Raw genomic sequence first — 18173 nt, forward strand, 5'->3', positions numbered from 1 at the left:
AGAATTACACTTCCTGTTTAGCTGTTTTGATTCATGGGGAAAAGCAAAAAAACCAGGAAAGGTTGCATTCTGCTAGCATTTAGAAATTCTGCGGCTTCTCTGCTCTGCCTTGTGGTGGCTTTGGAAAGAGACAAAAGCAATGCATAAGGGAAAGTCTACAGCGTGAAGAGAAAGGTTTGGCGGAAAAGGAAAAAAAAGCCTTCACTGCAAGAGGCAGAGATGCAAATGTAAAGTAAACCAGTTTTGGGTCTTTAGGGCTTGAAAGGTAAGCACCGGCACTTCAAATAATGCTTAGAATCAAATTGGCAACAGATCTTTAAGAACAGGGATGATAGTATCCTTCTTTCCCGACGTACAGTTTTCAGATCAGAATCTTGTCAGCCATTCTTGTGTGCATGTGTGTTTCTAATGGAAAATCAGCTCTCAAAGCTACTTGCTGCAAGAAGAACTGGGCAGGGCTTCTCTCGAAGGAAGGACTGCCATTGTTGCGAGCTGACTTCAGAAACTGCCCCAGGTCCCTTTCGTCTTCAAAGCCTCTCTGTAGGGGAGTCTGAGGGCCTTGGCGGAGTGGTTCCAGTGATCGCATACGTTGCTCACCTGTCAGGAAAGGGCAAATGAGGAGCTAGAAGGGAATTCTTTGTCAGGGTCTGAGGATCAAAATGGAACCTTTCAAAGCCAAGGCTTGGGTGGGTGACAGAGCTTTCAGCAATACTTAAACTCTCAGGAGAGGAGGCATGGGGAGGCATTACATCTGGCATCAATGTCCAGACTTTATATAATCCACATCCTCGCTTTGTGAATGCTTGAGGACCTTGTCTTGGCACAGCTCGATGCAGAGGGTGTTCTGTATGCACCCTGTAACAGTCTCAGCCTCGCTTAGAGTTCCTCTGGGAGGTAACATTCTTCAGAGATGGGAAGACGCAATTTCCCCTCTCTGCTGGTGGGGTCTCATCTGTGCAAGTAAATTGGATAATATGGGTTGTTTACTTGGCTGGAGACTCGTGGCTAGTTAACCAGATACAGTTTGAAGCGCAGATCTGAGGGAAAAAGTTCTTCCTGGAGAGAAAAAACCCAGTGTTTATTATCACAGAAGCATCTTCTTGTTCTCTCACACACAAGGAGAGCAAAGCTCTTCCTGAGAGGACACTGCTTGCCCCTATATGAAGTTGGGTAGCATTGGATTCCAGCAAAGCCCTAACTTGGGCAGGGGCGTGGAGTATAGATTTTTTTTTATGGGGTCTTCATGGGGTTGAGACCGCGCTCCCCAAACCTCGCTTCCCAGCCCCTCAGTGCTTATAAAAGCAGCTCTCTGAGGCTTTTGGACTGCGGAGCTTCCCCTGCCCCGGCCCCTCCCCTGCTGCCCCCCCTTACCTCAGCTGGAGCTCTGGCCGGTAGCCGACAGCCCCTTCTGCCCCACCTCTGGGCAGGGGGTGCAGCTTAGGAAAATGGAAGTTTAATTGCAAAATCTAGGGTTTTGCACACACACATCCCAGTGGAGTGGCAGCTATGATGCTGGAATCCACCCCCCTAAACAAAGCATCACTTTCAATGAATTGTTTTAAAGTCTAGAGAGCCCAAGATTCTCCTTTTTAAATCCACCTTAAAAGGGAGAATCTGGGGTCCCTAATGCTGATTAGAAAGTGATACTGGATCAGGGTCCATCCCCACCTTGAAAGCAGCACATCACTTTCTACTGTTTAAAACTAGGGACTCTCAGGATTCTCTACTAAATCCATGCGAAGGAGGTGGATTTAAAGGGAGAATCAGGGGGAAAAAATTTAGGGGTCTACCTGCTGTCAGAGTGCAAATTGTTAAAACTAGGGGCAGCACCAAACATTCAAATTATCTTTAGGAAACTCTTTTAATGATACCTCACCCAGGTTTGAGTGAAGTTTAGTTCAGGGGTGTCCAAAGGTTATGGACCCCTCAAAGGTGTAGCCCCCCCATCTTCTAGCCAAGCTCCCCTATTTGGAAACAATGCAGGATGTGGAGCGCACTTGCCTTCGGCAGTCCTGGCTTTGGACCTCCTGGAACTAAATAATCACAAAACCTGGGTGAGGTATCAGTAGAGGCCTCTCCTGATGATTACCTTCCTGGGATTTAATATGAAACTTTGTTCCAGGAGGTTGAGGATTATGGACCACTCAAAAATGCCAGCCCCCATCTTGTATTAGCTCCCATTGGAAACAAATGGGGGATGGGAACCCTTCCCACTTGGGAGTCCATAGCACAGGACCCCTGGGCCAAACCTCACAAAACCTGGGTAAGTATCATCCAGAGAGTCTGCCAACAAATCCCTGATATTTTTTGAACTGCTGCTTAGCCCTAAAACTGCCTCCCCTGCACAGAAGGCCAAAAACTAAAAAACACTAAAAATACAAAGAACACAAAGGGGTAGGAGCTTCGGACATGTAATGTGGGTCTTGAACCTGAGAACCCCACACCTCCTTACCAATGTCCTTGGCCTTGGGTACATATACTTCTCATACTGACTAGGATGGCCTCCAGTTTCTCAACATATGAGCAGTTGATCAGTGAGATTCAGAAACCAAAGGCAACTGGTACACCATCTTGGGCTGTATCAACATTCAAATCCTTAGAGATTGGTCAAGATACCCACCTTGAGTACTGGGTGTAGTTCTGAAGGCCTCAGTTGGAAAAGTATGTGGACAGAATGGAGTGGATGCAGATGGAAAGCAGCCCGGGGATGATCAGGGGCCTGGAGACCAACCCTACGAGGAAAGGCTGAGAGAGTTAGTCTAGAGGAGGGGAGGTTGAGGGGGGCATCTGCTTGCTTTCAGTATTTGAAAAGCTGTCATTTAGAGAGGGAGCTGTTTCGGTTGGCAGCGGAGGATAGGACTCATGATTTTGAATTATGGGCAGAAGGGTACTGACTGGAAGTGGGAAAAAAATGTATAAGTAAGCAGTGGTTCAGCAGCGAGCCACTCCTTAGTTGCTCCAGAGGTGAGTGGCGACTGGCTCCTCATGGACAGTCTTCAAGCAGCAACTGGGCAACACTTGTATTGAGCAGGGGGTTGGGCTGAATGGCCTGTGCAGCTCTTCACTGCCCCCAGTGGCCCTTCTGAAATTCTACAAGATGTCCTCACTGTACCTCTGCTGTTCCACTTTAGGCTTCCTCATTTAAGTAAAGCCCTCAGAGCCCAGAGCATGCTGAGCTGGGAGACATCAACGCAGACATCAACAGCTTCCGCTCCACCTGGTCCAAGTACATCCAAGAGAACAAGCAGAAGTGGAAGGAGCGAGCAATAGTGGTATGGGACCAGCTATGTAAGTAGTAATGAGGATTGAATTGCCTCTGAGAACTTCCTGCATCCCTGGCTGTCAAGGCCTGGGCAGTGACAGTCCCCATTTTTGATTGGGTATTTCTAGGAAGGTATTACGGGGAGGCCGAGAAGCCTTTGTGGGTTTCCCCCAGCCTCTGTGTTAGAACGGCACCATCTCACACTTTTCCCACCACTCTGCACCTTTTTGAAAATTCCCAGTTTTTTTTTCATGCGAGAATACTAAACATTTCCTTTGAGAGTTCCTTTTTCTCTACAGATGTTCTTGCTTATTATTATTATTATTATTATTATTATTATTATTTTCATTATTATGTATGTATTATTATTACATATTGTTATTATTATTGTTATTATTATTATTATTAGTGGGTTTATAAACTCGCCCCTCCCTAGGAAGAGACTCAGGAAGATGGACATTGTACTATAAGTAAGGAGCACAATATCCAGATTAAATACCAATAAATATAGATTAAAAGCCGGCTCCTAGTAAAAAAAAAAATAAAACCCTACCCCATGTTTAAGAAAAATGCAGCATAAATTTCTGACTCCTAGGATGCAGCTTCTGCTAAATCAATTCCCACTAAACCCCAGAGGGGAAGGAGTGGCAGGATCTCCATGATGTTATAAAGGAGAAAGGAAGAAGGAGAACCATTACTTACTGAACCATTGTCTTAATATGGGGTTTGCTTGTGCTAGAAATGTTAACATCCCATTGCAAAATTGTGGCGGGGCCAGAGTTGGTCTTGGGGGAGTCATCCAGGTTTCCCTAGGGAAGTCTTTCTATTTCAAAGATTCGTTGTCCTGCCATCTGTAGGAGACTGCTCTGTCTGTGCACAGACAGAAAGGCTGATGAGAGCCCTGGGCAAGACTGTGCTACTGCAACTCCCTCCCGTTCCGCCCTTCGCCGCTCACCTGTTCAAGAGGATCCACCAGTGGTGCTCCGCCCCTGCCCCGCCCCATCATCACCAGCATCAGCCAACCAGGCAGCTGGGACTGATGCCGAACCAGTTCTCTCACTATCATGCTGGGGTTTGCGTTTTGGAGCATTTAAAGCATCCTAGACACTCTAATACATGTCTGGATTGGGATTCATCATTATGAACTAACTTGGGGATGGTTGTGGTGGCCTTTCCGGGCTGGGTGGCCGTAATCTGGTGGATCTTGTTCCTAACGTTTCACCTGCTTCTGTGGCTGGCATCTTCAGAGGTGCATCACTTGGGGGTGATTTTTGAGGTCACTTGTGATCTGGTAGGCCTCTAATAAGCCCTGTTCAGGGCACTGGGTATTTATTAGTAAGTATTGAATGGTTGTGTAAGGAGGCTGGCGAAGGGTGTCAATGTTTTGAGTGGCAGCATTAGGTTCCCCAAAGTCGATTGCCCTCTCCTATTATGCCTCCGATCATCCCTTGTCCTAAACTATCTTAAGAGGGATGATAGCAGAAATTCTATTAACTTGCTATCTCTTGTAATATTTGATTTGCCAGCAGACATGGAGACAGGTGTTATTTAACTCCATGCACCATGAAAAGCTTAGAGCAATCCATTTTACCCATTAACCCCTCCATTAAAGGGACCAGGGGCTTTCTTTCTAGCATGTGCTTGGCTTGTGAGTCAAATGGAAGTATGTATAAGTACATATGCATTGTACCTGTTGTATAGATATCCCAGATCAACTTTGCTGTTGCTGCTGCTGCTTTGAAAAGGGGTGATTCTCAGTTCACAAAAGAAACCAACTGAACCCTTTGCAGTTTGCTCCTAATTGTGTGTCTGCTCAAAGGATCACCCTTCTGCCGTACCTAGCTCCACAGGGGTTCAAAAAGTGCATTTCCCATCCTGTGGTGCAGTGACGTAGGTATAGATTTTTTTATGGGGTGGGTTCAGTGAATGAGCTGACTTTCCGGCTGTTCCGTTCCATGCATTGTTTCAAGCAAGCCCGGACCTTGTAATGGGAGGGGTTTGAACCAGTGACACCCCATCCAGCAGAGTTTAAAGTAGACTATTCTGAGTAAGATAGAGAGGTCTATAGTCTTCTTGCACTCCAACACAGCCTCCACAGCACTCTTGGAAAGAATACTCTCCCATGAGATAATATTTCTTTCCATAGGAAGGTTTTACTTTAGCAGCGGCAAGGTTACACAAGTCTATGCTATACAAGACTATAAAACTATACAGAACAAAGTTGAACACATACTGAATTAGACTCTCTCTCTGAACTTAGCATATACAATGCTTTGCATTCTTATACATTCAACAAGGATACTTCCCCCATCCCCGATCCATAGCAGCCTCTCATTTGGTCTAGAATCACAGTTAGACTCACCAATCCTTATTTAAGGTTAGCTTCTTAACTGTGGCATTTCAGACTGACTGTCTCTAGCCTCTGTTGTTTTAGCAGAAACTTCTGCTTTGGCTAGAGAGGACCCTTATTGGTGAACCTTTCTTTTTATTTTCATATATCATCACACACACACACACACACACACACCCCTGCTGGGGTGGAAGAGTTGCTGGGAAGAAATGGTGGGCAGGTAACAGGTTAAGGATATAAACAGCTCTTTATCCTGGGCCACTTCTTCCTAAACTGTTTCTCTTAAGGGAAAAGTGGTGGAGCTTTTATGAGCAGCTGAATCTCTGCTCACTTTTGTTATTATTGCCTCAATTCAGGCTTTTCTCCCATTACGGTAGTTTCATCATCACCCTCTTTATGCCTCCCACCCACTTATTTTTAGTTTGGTCCCTTAGTTTTTAAAACTTTGATCCCTCAGTGATATCACCATCCTTCTCCTTGCTCACCTCATTTCATTGGGATCCTGTCCGTTTGCAGACTCTCTTCTGTATATCCCCTGTGCCTTTAATTGCTTCATTTTTTTTGACTTACATGGATATCTTGCTTTCTGTGAGGGTCCTCAAAATAGTTCAGAAACTAAAGGTGCCGCGCGTGAAACGGGATTTAGCTCCACCAGTGCATCAAAGCAGTTTTATTGATTGATTGATGAAAATATGTGTATCCCACCTTTCCTTTTAGCTCAAGGCAAAATACAGTTCATTGAATGGAAGTTCAACACAAAGCATATGAATTCATTTAGAAAAAGAACTTCACCGCTTGCCTGCAGTGCAGTTCTTGATATCCTCCTTAATCAAAAAGCTTTGCGGTGCTTTCTAAACGCCTCCAAGGATGGTGTTCCACCTGCACTTCCTCAGTGAGCCCATCCTATGAAGCTGGAAAAAGAGTGAGCGCTACAGAAAAAGAGTGAGCTCTGGTGGACACTAAGTGGACAGGGGGAGGCCAAAAGATGTTGATCAGAAGGGATGTAGTTGATGGACAGAAGCAGAAGGATGTGTAGGTCCCGCAACATAGCCTAACTTACCCGGAGCTTCACTGCCACATTTGATCTCCCTGTGGCCTTGTCTGTCTCGCCACCACCCCCCCCCCCCGGCTCTAATTGCTGCCTTCCCTCGTTTAGGAATCACTAACCAGACATCCATCGATGAGCTCTCGCCATGTGAGGAGGAGGCGAGCACACCCGAAAGCCAGCACAATCAGAATGGCAATGTGGAATAACGCTGCCCGTGTGGGAACAAGGTGAGTTCTCGCCAGCACCTTTGCCTTGTGCTTATGAAGGGCAGTTAAAGGGCAGGGGGCGGGGGGGGGGGGGAAGGAAGGGCCCCGATCTGAACCAAGTCCCATCCTCTCTTTCCTCAGTTCATCTTGTCCTTGCATCTCCCTGGCAACTAGGGTTGCCAGGTCTCCTGCGATATGATTTTACCATAACGTTTTTGTCAATCCTAGAGCATCCATCTACATCACTTCCAGTTTTTACCGGAAGTGATATCAGCTGGCCAGGATGATCAGGCCTGCCAGACCCCACTCCCTAATTACTCCGGGGGATGGGGGATGGGGTTACAGGTGGTGGCCTGTCAACCCTACCGGCAACTTAGGCTATATTCAGACTTCAGTATAAATCACAGTTTGACCAAACCCTGGGAAGCTGTGACATCTGCATACAGGTAGTCTAACAAACTGGGGTTTGGTTGGAGGATGCCAAACCTGGATTTCAAAGCAGGGTGGTAGCTGGTGTGTTAATCAGGGTTTGTACTAATTTTGGCCAGTTGTGCTTTCCCAGTTCACAAACCCTAGTGCAGTGGTGGTGAACCTTTGGCACTCCAGATGTTATGGACTACAATTCCCATCAGCCCCTGCCAGCATGCCCAATTGAATTAAATGCACAGCGGGAGACTGACTAAGAGCCAAGTAATCCATGTATCCTAACATCTGAGGTATAAGGATTCCTACTGACTAAATGGTTTTAAGCAGCTCCGCCTTTTTGAACTGCCCTAGTTGCAGATTCAGCAGTGGAGGAAGGAGCAGAAGCTCAGATAGAACATCTACTTTGCATCTGAGAAAGGACTGAAGTTCAGTCCCTAATGCCAGTCAGAGTAGACAGGGTTCATCCTGATAGACTGGTGGTTTGACTCTGCCCAAGGCAGCCTCATGACTAGTTTTCACATTGGGATGCAGCTGTGACTTAGTGGCAGAATATCTGCTTTGTACACAGAAGGTCCCAGGTTCAATCCCTCGGCACCTCCAGGTTCAGGGGCGTAACTAGGCAAGGCACAGGAGCCCTGGGGCAGCCTGGGTTTGAGTGCCCTCCCCATGGGTGGGCGGGCTCCCCCGTCACTCCCTACGCTGGTGGCCTTGTAGCTTCCCCCCTTCCCTGCAGCTGGCTGCAGCTTGCCACCCCTTACGGAGAAAGGGTGGCAGAGATCTTGCAGGGGGTGGGTGGGAGGCTGACAGACGGGCAGCCGACATCTAGGGGAAGCTGGCACAGTCCAGTGGAGTGCAGCCAGGCCTGCGTGCACCCTGGCTGCTGAATCCTGCCACTTACCAAGAGATCCATCCGAGGGGCCTTGCTTGGGAGCTGGCAAGAGGCGGAGCACAGGCAGCAAGGCATGCCGGTTCGCCTTAGCCTGATACACAGATCAGGCCAGAGATAAGAGTCCAATTTGGAGAGTATGCAGCAGGAGGCCAAGGGCCTGAGAGCCATATAGAAACTTACCCGCGATCTAAACTTGCGGTAACATTCTATATTCTTGGTTTCTTTTTTATTTTTTGCTGTTTTTTTCATTTTGGCCTGCAGGGGGTGCATTTTTAGAGATATCAGCGCCAAAGTTTCAGAATATCACCAGGAGACTGTCCTGATGATACCTTCCAGGTTTGGTGCAGTTTGGTTCAGGGGGTCCAATGTACTATGCAGACCCCCCTGAGAGAAGTAGCCCCTATCCCCATTGTTTCTATTGGGGAGACTAAGGGAGATGGGGCTGCACTTTTGAGGAGTCCATAACTTTGCCCCCATGAACCAAACTTCACACCAAACCTGGGGGGTGTCATCAGTGACAGGATCTCCCTAAAGATACCCTAAGGAAATTTTTTTGCTGATCAAGCTTAACAATTCGCACCCTGACAGGCACCCCTGCGAATTTGCCCAAGAATCTTACTTCATTGATTTTTTTCCATTACGTCAATGGGGAATTTCTGGTGAAGCCTGGCGCAATATTTCGAAGTACAGTCACAGCCAGGGTATTCAGGAGACTGTCCTGATGACATTCGCTTCTACGGCGAGCCAGGGGTCCAAAGCCATGACTCCCCAAAGGGTTTAATAGGCCTACAGAATTTGCCAAGAATCTTTACTTCTACATTGATTTTTTTTCCGGCTTTAGTGTCAATGGGAATTTTCTAGTGAAACCTGTAGGTGCACATTTCTGAAGGCACAGTCACAAAGCTTTCAGGGTATCTTCAGGAGACTGTCCACAGTGACCTGCCCTCAAGTTTGGCAGTTTGGTTCAGGGTCCCAAACTATATGGACTCCCAAAGGGGGTGCCCCCATCCCCCATTGTTTCCAATGGGAGCTAATAGGAGATGAGGGCTACACATTTGAGGGTCCATAACTTTGGCCCCAATGAAGCAAACTTCACCAAACCTGGGTGGAATCATCAGGAGGGTCTCCTAAAGATACCCTGAAATTTTGGTGCTGCTAGCTTAACAATTGCACCCCTGACAGCAGGCACCCCCAACATTTCCCCAGATTCTCCTTTTAAATCACCCCTTTCACCATGGATTTAAAGGGAGAATCTGAGGTCCCAGTTTAAACATTGAAAGTGATGCTGTTTTAAAAGGTGGGATAATCCATCCCAAAACAGCATCGCTTTCCAATATTGACACAACTAGGACCCCAGTCTCCCAAGGTGGATTTAAAAGGAGAATCTAATCTAGTTTAAACACCATTGAAAGTGATGCTGTTTGTGGGGATTCCAGCATCACAGCAGCCGCCTGGGGGGTGGGGGCCGCAAAACTCAGATTTTGCACCAGGCTCCATTTTCCATAGCTACGCCTCTGCCTGGAGGGGAGGGCAGAAGGGGCTGTCGGCTGGGAACCCAGCCAGTGGGGGGGGACAAGGTAGTCTGCCGCCCCTGACCTCGAAGGGCTGCTTTTATAAGCACTGAGGCTGGGGGGCAAGGCTTGGGGAGGCATGGCTATGCTCCTAGGGGCAGGTGGGGGTATGGCCCCACTCCAAACCCCCGCCATAAAAAAATCTATACCTATGTCCTTCACCATGCTAGCTTTCTACACCACACCCAGTTGTTTCCAGCTGTGAAAGTATTCGACAATACATCTGCTGCCTCTGATGCCTTTTCTGTTCTCACCAGCAGGTTCCTGACACAATTAAACTCCAAAGTCTTCGATGCCATCGACTCAGCACCATCCGCACAGGGAGGGAGCCACCCCCTGGCTCGAGAAGGGTGTGATACGAATGCGACCATCAATACAACTAGTAATAATCTTAATAACGATAAATGCAAAATGTTAGAGTCAACGATGTCGACATCACACAGCACCCACTGCCTGCCCCATCCCTGAGTTGCAGAGAATGAGAGCGACCTCTTCCCACCTCCCCGTAGGACCTCCTTCACCAAGCGCCAGCGGCCGGATGGTCGTCCTGCCTGGTGGCACTGAGCCCCTTTGCCCCCGCTCTTGCCAAAAAGCTTAGGTAAGGCTTCTCACTGCCAAGCCAGCGACGTGACTGCCGAGGTGATTGCTGGGGCTGGGTTTTTTTTCCCCCCCAAAAAATATTGGTTGAAATCGCACTTTATCAGCTGAGAGTGTAGCGGAGCCTGTCAGTTTTGGGGGAAGAGTCTCACCTGGTATGAGCAAAGGGATTCCCAACAGCACCCCACCTCCTCGGGAGCTTCCTGCGAGAAGGTTACCTCCATGAGATTCCTATGCTGGTACGCTGACATCCTCTGGCCTGGTCTGGCTCCTTGCCCGGATAAGCGTGTTCTCTCTACGGAGCTCCCCCTTCTTCTTTTAACCGGAAACATCAGCGTCTCTGAACTGCTGTGGCATTAAACTGGGTCTGCTTTGATCTACAGTCCGTTCTCTCTCCTGAGCAATAGGGCATATAGTGATCAGGTGCTTAAAATGAGCCCTCTTTGGTGGTCACCACCACTGACTGTGGCCCGTTTCTGGCAGCCATGGCCTTGTTTGTTGGATTCGGGCATTTTATCAGAATGGGGCAGGCGTACTTTTCCCCGACCCCTCTTTTCGCCCTGAAGGGGGGGTTTGAAAATTCAGTTGCACTTCCTTCCCTCCTACCAGTGGCTAAATCCTTGCTGGAAGGAGTGCATAGTCTGGATACCAGGCAGAGCCCTGCGTTAGCCTTACGTTCAGCAAGCCTTGGTGTTGTCGAACAAGCCACCAGCGTAGGAGGATGGGGGAGCTCCGCCACCCATGGGAGGGCATCAACACATCCTAAGTGGTGCTTCCGCTAAGGACAGCCTGTTGAATAGGATCTGAAAAGGGGTTCCACTTGCCAGGTATGATCGTTCTTCAGGGAGCCTGTCTCCCGGCATTGATGCGCCTAGCGTTGGTGGAGGTGCATGGGGTTGCTCAGTGGGATAGCAGAAACTGGTGAGCTGCTCTGTGCCCCAAGACTGGTTTTCATTGGTAGAGCTTCACCAAGTCAGAATAGCATACCTCAAAACAAGTGCAGGTAGTCAGTCTCTCAAACTGCATCACTTTGCAGAGATTTGACCGTATGACTTTTAGGCCAGGCTTCTAAGCATTTTTCTGCTGGAAATGATTGTTCTGTGAATTACGTTGGAGGGGCTTTGAGCTAATCAGTTGTGACTGGGGATCACCGGTAGGGTGCGATTTGCTATCAAGTAGCATGACCGGAAAAGTACTTAGAATATGAGTTTGATAAACACCTGTTAGGGCAATGGAAGTTGAAGGGCTGAGACAGTCACTCTTAGCTGAAAATTTGCCCCCAGTGCTCACTATTTATACTCCATGATCTTGGGCTGGGGGGGGGGAGGGGGCAGGGACTGACTGGGCTTCTGGGAGCACCCGCCCACGCCGCTGGCTCTTGAGCAATCAAACAGTAAAATGTGGGCTGAGAGGCAAATCAGGTGCATGGTGCAACAAACGCATGATGCTTATGCGCTTGCCAAACTGCATGGAACTGTTTGACCCACATTAATAGAGGTGTTAGAAGTTGTGCGGCTTCCTATTATTATTATGACCATAAATGGCGCCAACACAAATCAGAATAAGCATGTGTTAAATTATTCTCCTTAAGGACTATACCACTTTGGAATGCGGGGGGGGGGGGGGTTGCACGTTTGAAGGGTAGGTACATTTAACAATAAAATAAAAACCATGCCCTTAAAAAACTCGAACGCTCGGAAGGTTCTAGCTAGCTTTTTTGGTCACGTGTTTATTTTTCAAGTGCAAGGAATTTTGGATCATTGGGAATGTTCCTCTATGGGATTTCCCCGTTTCTGCCGTTGGAAGAACTGTATCTCAAGGCGGGTTTCCCCATCTATTTTGCTGAATGCCTAGACTGAGTATCCAAGCCTTTGCTGTGGCACCTAATGAGAGGTGTAGAAGAGAGTAGGGCAGTGGTGGCGAACCTTTGGCACTCCAGATGCTTGATGGACTATAATTCCCATCAGCCCCTGCCAGCATGGCCAATTGACCATACTGGAAGGGGCTGATGAAGAATTGTAATCCATCACATCTAGATGCCGTAAGGTCCTCCACTAAAGAGTAGAAGGACAACTTCTCTGCTTGGATGTACAGGTTGCTCAGGGTCTTGAACATTTTTTTGATCTTGGAGCCAAATCTTGGGGGGTCATGGGGAGTCCAGCGTCATTGTGAGAGTCCACAGGAAGACAGGTACCCATCTGAGGCTGCACGGTTCAGGTAGCGCTTGAGGAGGCGACAGTGCAAAAGGGCTGCCGCGGTGCTCCTGATCTCATTCCCAGAACACCCCATCAACACCATAGTGTGACGATTACACGGCTATGCCTCTTGCCACTGAAGGGCTGTTCGAGAAAACTGACAGCAACCTTGGACTCTAGGCAATCGGGTTTTTCTGGCTGGTTGGGAGCTGCGGGAAGGAAGAGTAGAAAGTCCTTGAGCTTGTGACCGGGCAGCTTGGACAGACCCCCTGGCTCTTCCAATGGAGCATCTGCCCCAGCCTGAAGCCTGGCCAATCGGCACATAACTCTGCACTTCGGGCCTCATTTTTGCTCTATTTTTCCTCCCCAATCTATGAATGGGACATGGCTGAGAATTCCCTCTGTGTCTTCAGCTAATGACGTCTTTGTCCAGTGCTTTGAATGCTTCCCCTGTGACCGCTGACCCGGCTGAACAGGGGATCAAAGCGCTTTGAGAGGTTTGAGTCTCTCTTAGCTCCTCGACTCTGTAGAGTGTTTTGGGCAGAGCTTAATGCGTACCGACCTGGGCAGCTCTGGTGGACCCCATCTCCAGCCTGCTGCCCCCTCCTCCTCCCTCCAACTTGTAAATACCCCCCCTGCCAACACATTTGGTTTGTGGAACTCTGTATGTGTTTGTACCTCGGGCATACTTTTTTCTACCATGCGGTAACTCTCTCTCTTTTTGTTTTGTTTCTTGGACTCGATTCTGATTATAACAGCTCCATATTCCAATGCAGAATCCAAATTATGCGCATGTAAAAAAAGAAAAAGAGAAAAAAAACAAACAAATAAAAGGAAAGGAATGGAGAGCAACAACAAATAAAAGGAGGGGGGAAAAGATATTTGTGTGCCTGTTTGTGTTTGTTGGAAATAACTATTAAAAAAAGGTCTTGCAGGAGAAGATGGGACATCGGTGTGGGTGAAGCGGGAATGGGGGGTCTTAAAAGTCCAAGTGACATTGGCGCTGGACATCCTCCACAGCTGGTGGTGAGTCCCCTCCAGCCCCTGCTGGTTACCGGGGGAACCTGGCAATTCTAAAGGGTGGACTCTCCCCGGGTACCCACTTCGTACCCACTGAGGTCTCTGTCCTCCACAGGGGCCACTCCCTAAATCCCCAGGAGTTTCCCAACCTGGATATGCCAACCCCAACCCCCATCATAAGAACATAAGAACAAGCCAGCTGGATCAGACCAAAGTCCATCTAGTCCAGCTTCTCTACTTTACTCCACAGTGTGGCCCACCAGACAGGTGCCTTTGGGAGCTCACATACAGGATGTGAACGTAGTACGGCCTTCATGCGGCTGTTGCCTCCCGATCACCCTGGTCTTGTTAAGGACCTTTGCAATCTCAGATCAAGTTGAGGATCAAGATTGGTAGCCATAAATCCGACTTCTCCTCCATCAATCTATGTCCAAGCCCCTTTTAAAGCTATCCAGGTGAGTGGCCATCACCACCTCCTGTGGCGCAGCATATTCCAAACACCAATTACACCTTGTTGAAGAGAGTGTTTCAACTTTCTATTAGTTCTGTAATTCTTCCCCCAGCATTTTCAATGAATGCCCCTGGTTCCTAGTATGCTGTGTGGAGAAAGAAAAGAGAGAAAAATTTCTCTCTGTCAACATTTTCTACCCCATGCATAATTTTGTAGACTTCAATCATATCCCCCCTCAGCCGCCTCCTCTCCAAACGAAAGAGTCCCAAATGCTGCAGCCTCTCCTCATAGGGAAGGTGCTCCAGTCCCTCAATCATCCTTGTTGCCCTTCTCTGCACTTTCTTCTTTTTTTCTATCTCCCTCAATATCCTTTTTTGAGATGCGCTGACTCAGAACTGGACCTGGGACTCAAGTCGCAGTCACTTTCTACTGCTTTATATAGAGGCACGGCAATGTACAACTCTGCAGTTTTATTATCAATTCCCTTTCCTAATGATCCCCATCCTTAGAGTTTGCCTTTTTCACAGCTGCCATGCATTGAGTTGACATTCCCATGGAACTATCAACTAAGACGCCCAAATCCCTTTCCTGGTCTGTGACTGATAGCACTGACCCCTGTAGCGTGTATGTGAAGTTTGGATTTTTTGCCCCTATGTGCATCACTTTACATTTTGCTACATTGAACATCCCCCAGTAGTGGCCAGTCAAGACTTGGCAACCCAGGACTAGGATCACATCTAGGATCACATCTCCCCTGGTTGGTTCTACAACCATCTGCTCTAAGCCACAGTCATTTAGCATATCCAGGAATGTTCTCTCCTTACTATGACCTGAACATGCATTTTTCCAGTTTATATGGGGATAGTTAAAATCTCGCCCGATACCCACACGACATTTTGCTTTGCTTTGTTGGCCTCCTCTAAATCTCTTTTTTCCATCTCTAGAATCCCTTCTTATGCTTTGGTCCAGGGGCCGATAATATATTCCTTTAATGTTAAACTATGCTTCACCCCCTGGTATTGAAGTATCCACAGTTAGCTTCTGTAGAGGAATCAGCTCCCCTGCATTGTCTATTTTATGTGACACTCATGCTCTCTTTGATGTAGGGAGGCCACCCCACCTCCAATACGCCTCTGTCCTATCAGCTTCCCTGTAGAGCCTGCAGTGAACTCCTGGGGATAACAGCATCCCACTGGTTCTCTCTCATATTCCACACCATGTCTTCTGTGAGTGCCCACTCATATCAATGTCCTCCTTCAAAACTCTGGCCTCAAGCTCCCCCATTTTAGGGTCAGATGGGTTTCTTACTATTAGCATAGAGATGGCACTTTGTATACCTCTGTCTCTGTGTCCCTCAACCTGGGATTTATGTGTTTCTTGCCCCTCTTAGCCTTTTGTAGAACCCACTCATCACTTATCACATTGCTATGTTTCCTCACTCTGTATGTGGTTGATTTAAAAAAACCTCCTTCTCTGTCTGCATCCCCATGGACTCTGTATTTCGAACCGAAGTCACACCTCAGCTCCTGTCGGCTTTCTCCCAGGAATCAGTTTAAAAAGCTATTCTGCCACCTTTTTTAATGCTTGAGAGCCAGCAGCCTGGTTCCCTCTTTGGTTAAGATAGAGCCCGTCGGCCTTTTGTACCACAGGCCTGCCTTTATCCCAAAAGGTTCCCCAGTTCCTAACAAATCTTGAAAACCCTCTGCCTTTGCACCACCTTTCCTCATCCACGATTGAGACCCTGTATCTCCGCTTTGCCTAGCTCTCAAGCCCTCTTGCCAAGTGGAACAGGTAGCATTTCAGAGAATGCCACCTTAGGGGTCCTGGATTTTAACCTTTTCCTAGCAGCCTAGAGATTTAGCTTCCAGAACCTCCCAGCTACATTTCCCAATGTCATTGGGTACCCAATGTGGACCCTACAACTGCAGACTTCCACTCCCAGCACTGCTTCAATAACAGCCTATCGGTAGGCGTAAGCGTGACAGCATCCACAAACCTTTCGTGACCAGGCGGCAGGCAGAGTCACCCATGCGGTCCATCCACGCTTCTGTCCACAAACCCAACTCTCTATATTCCTGATGATCGATCCACCCACTACAAGGGAGCCCCCCCACCTCCTCGGGAGGTATCCTCAGTGCTTGAGCAGAGGATAGCTGATCACCAGTTAAAGGAAGGGATCCCATCCTAGGGAGCATCTTCCCCCCACCTCAGACTGGCACCCTCGGTCACTCCAGAGACTCTCATTCTCTCCATGACATCTACAGGAAGAGATGTCACCTTGGGAGAGTGGGGACCCGGCTGCTAGGAGTCCCTGAAAAGCCTTGTTTTGTTGCCCTCTCGCCTCCCTCTCAGCTTCTCCAGGTCTGCCACCTTGGCTTCAAGGAGAACGGACACGTTCCTTTGAGTGCCAGGGAGCTCATTGCAGCCAGGGCATCACCTTAACGCACTTCTCTGGCCTAGTGGCAGATAATAGTCATGCATGTGACACTCAGTGCAAAACACTGGCAAGCCCCCCATCCCCCCCTGCTGGCTTCCCTCTTGCCTTCATATCTGCTTTTTCTTTGTTTAGAATATTTAGATATTAAACTTTTTAGTCCAGTGCCCCTTGGAGCTATCTGTACCTACTTCATCCCTCAAAGAAATGTCCTACACTTATTAATTAATTGAATTTATTTATTTTAAAAAAAGAAAAAAGAAAAGAATTGGGTGTGGATTGGTGTTTTGGAATGTATGCTGCCACACAGGAGGTGGTGATGGCCCACTGTAACCTGGATATCTTAAAAAAGGGCTTGGACAGATTTATGGAGGAGAAGTCAATCTATGGCTACCAATCTTGATCCTCCTTGATCTCAGATTGCAAATGCCTTAGCAGACCAGGTGCTCAGGAGCAGCAGCAGCAGAAGGCCGTTCCTTTCACATCCTGCATGTGAGCTCCCCAAGGCACCTGGTGGGCCACTGCGAGTAGCAGAATGCTGGACTAGATGGACTCTGGTCTGATCCAGCAGGCTAGTTCTTATGTTCTTATGTCCTTATGAAGCAACTGTGAAGAGGCATTTTTTTAGCTTCTTAGGGACTTAGTATTTGCATAGAAGTCGGGTTGCAGCCAATTTTTAACTTTCATTTTAGCATTGGCCTTTCTCTGCCTCTAAAGCAAGCTCACTCAACCCTGCAGGTGTCTTTAAGTATAGTGAGGGAATCAATGTAAGCTCCCAGTTTGGCAAACCTTAACTTTAAACAGTTAATGGAGTGGCCCATGTTCAAACAACCACATGATCCCTAGTTTATATAACGTATGCCCTGAGCCAGTACCCACAGAGTGGGAGAGACAGCCCCAGGAAGTGGCGTGGGCTCTAACTTTTCCGCTGACTGGTGTTAACCTTATTTAGCTGTGCTTCGAAGCAGGGCCCACACAGCCTCATGCGCCCCACTGATGCTGAACCAGAATAGCTTTCGCAGCTTTGATCAGACAGGTATGGTTTGTGCCCCTTTCATAGGTTCCCAACCTCCAGGTGGGGCCTAGAAATCTCCAGAATTAGAACTGATCCCCAGAAATTTTTCTCTCTTTCTCACAATACTAGAACCAGGGGGCATACATTGAAAATGCTGGGGGGAAGAATTAGAACTAATAAAAGGAAACACTTCTTCACGCAAGGTGTGATTGGTGTTTGGAATATGCTGCCACAGGAGGTGGTGATGGCCACTAACCTGGATAGCTTTAAAAGGGGCTTGGACAGATTGATGGAGGAGAAGTCGATTTATGGCTACCAATCTTGATCCTCCTTGATCTGAGATTGCAAATGCCTTAGCAGACCAGGTGCTCAGGAGCCGCAGCAGCAGAAGGCCATTGCGTTCACATCCTACATGTGAGCTCCCAAAGGCACCTGGTGGGCCACTGCGAGTAGCAGAGAGCTGGACTAGATGGACTCTGGTCTGATCCAGCAGGCTTGTTCTTATGTTCTTATGTTCAGACAAGAGATCACTTGCCCTGGAGAAAATGACTGCTTTGGAGGGTGAACTCTGTGGTCCCTCCCCAGGCGCCAACCGAGGTCCCTCCCCAGGCGCCATTCCCCAAATCTCCAGGAGTTCCCCAATCCAGTGTTGGCAATCTTAGTCTTTTATCATCTACCAAGAGCAGGGGCATACTGCCCAAGGGGACAT

General features: G+C 48.1%; 1 protein-coding gene across 1 annotated transcript in view; it reads left to right on the forward strand.

The window, feature by feature from the left end:
- Nucleotides 1-10149, forward strand: part of LOC125428011 (calcium/calmodulin-dependent 3',5'-cyclic nucleotide phosphodiesterase 1B-like) — a 33917-nt gene extending 23768 nt beyond the window's left edge. The window contains 5 exon segments of the mRNA XM_048487586.1: nt 1051-1074; nt 3161-3288; nt 4875-4925; nt 6769-6887; nt 10013-10149. Coding sequence (XP_048343543.1) covers nt 1051-1074; nt 3161-3288; nt 4875-4925; nt 6769-6866 — 301 coding nt within the window. The 3' untranslated portion in view covers nt 6867-6887; nt 10013-10149.
- Nucleotides 10150-18173: the final 8024 nt, after the last annotated feature.

This window comes from Sphaerodactylus townsendi, linkage group LG03, assembly GCF_021028975.2.
Source record: "Sphaerodactylus townsendi isolate TG3544 linkage group LG03, MPM_Stown_v2.3, whole genome shotgun sequence".
NCBI lineage: Eukaryota > Metazoa > Chordata > Lepidosauria > Squamata > Sphaerodactylidae > Sphaerodactylus > Sphaerodactylus townsendi.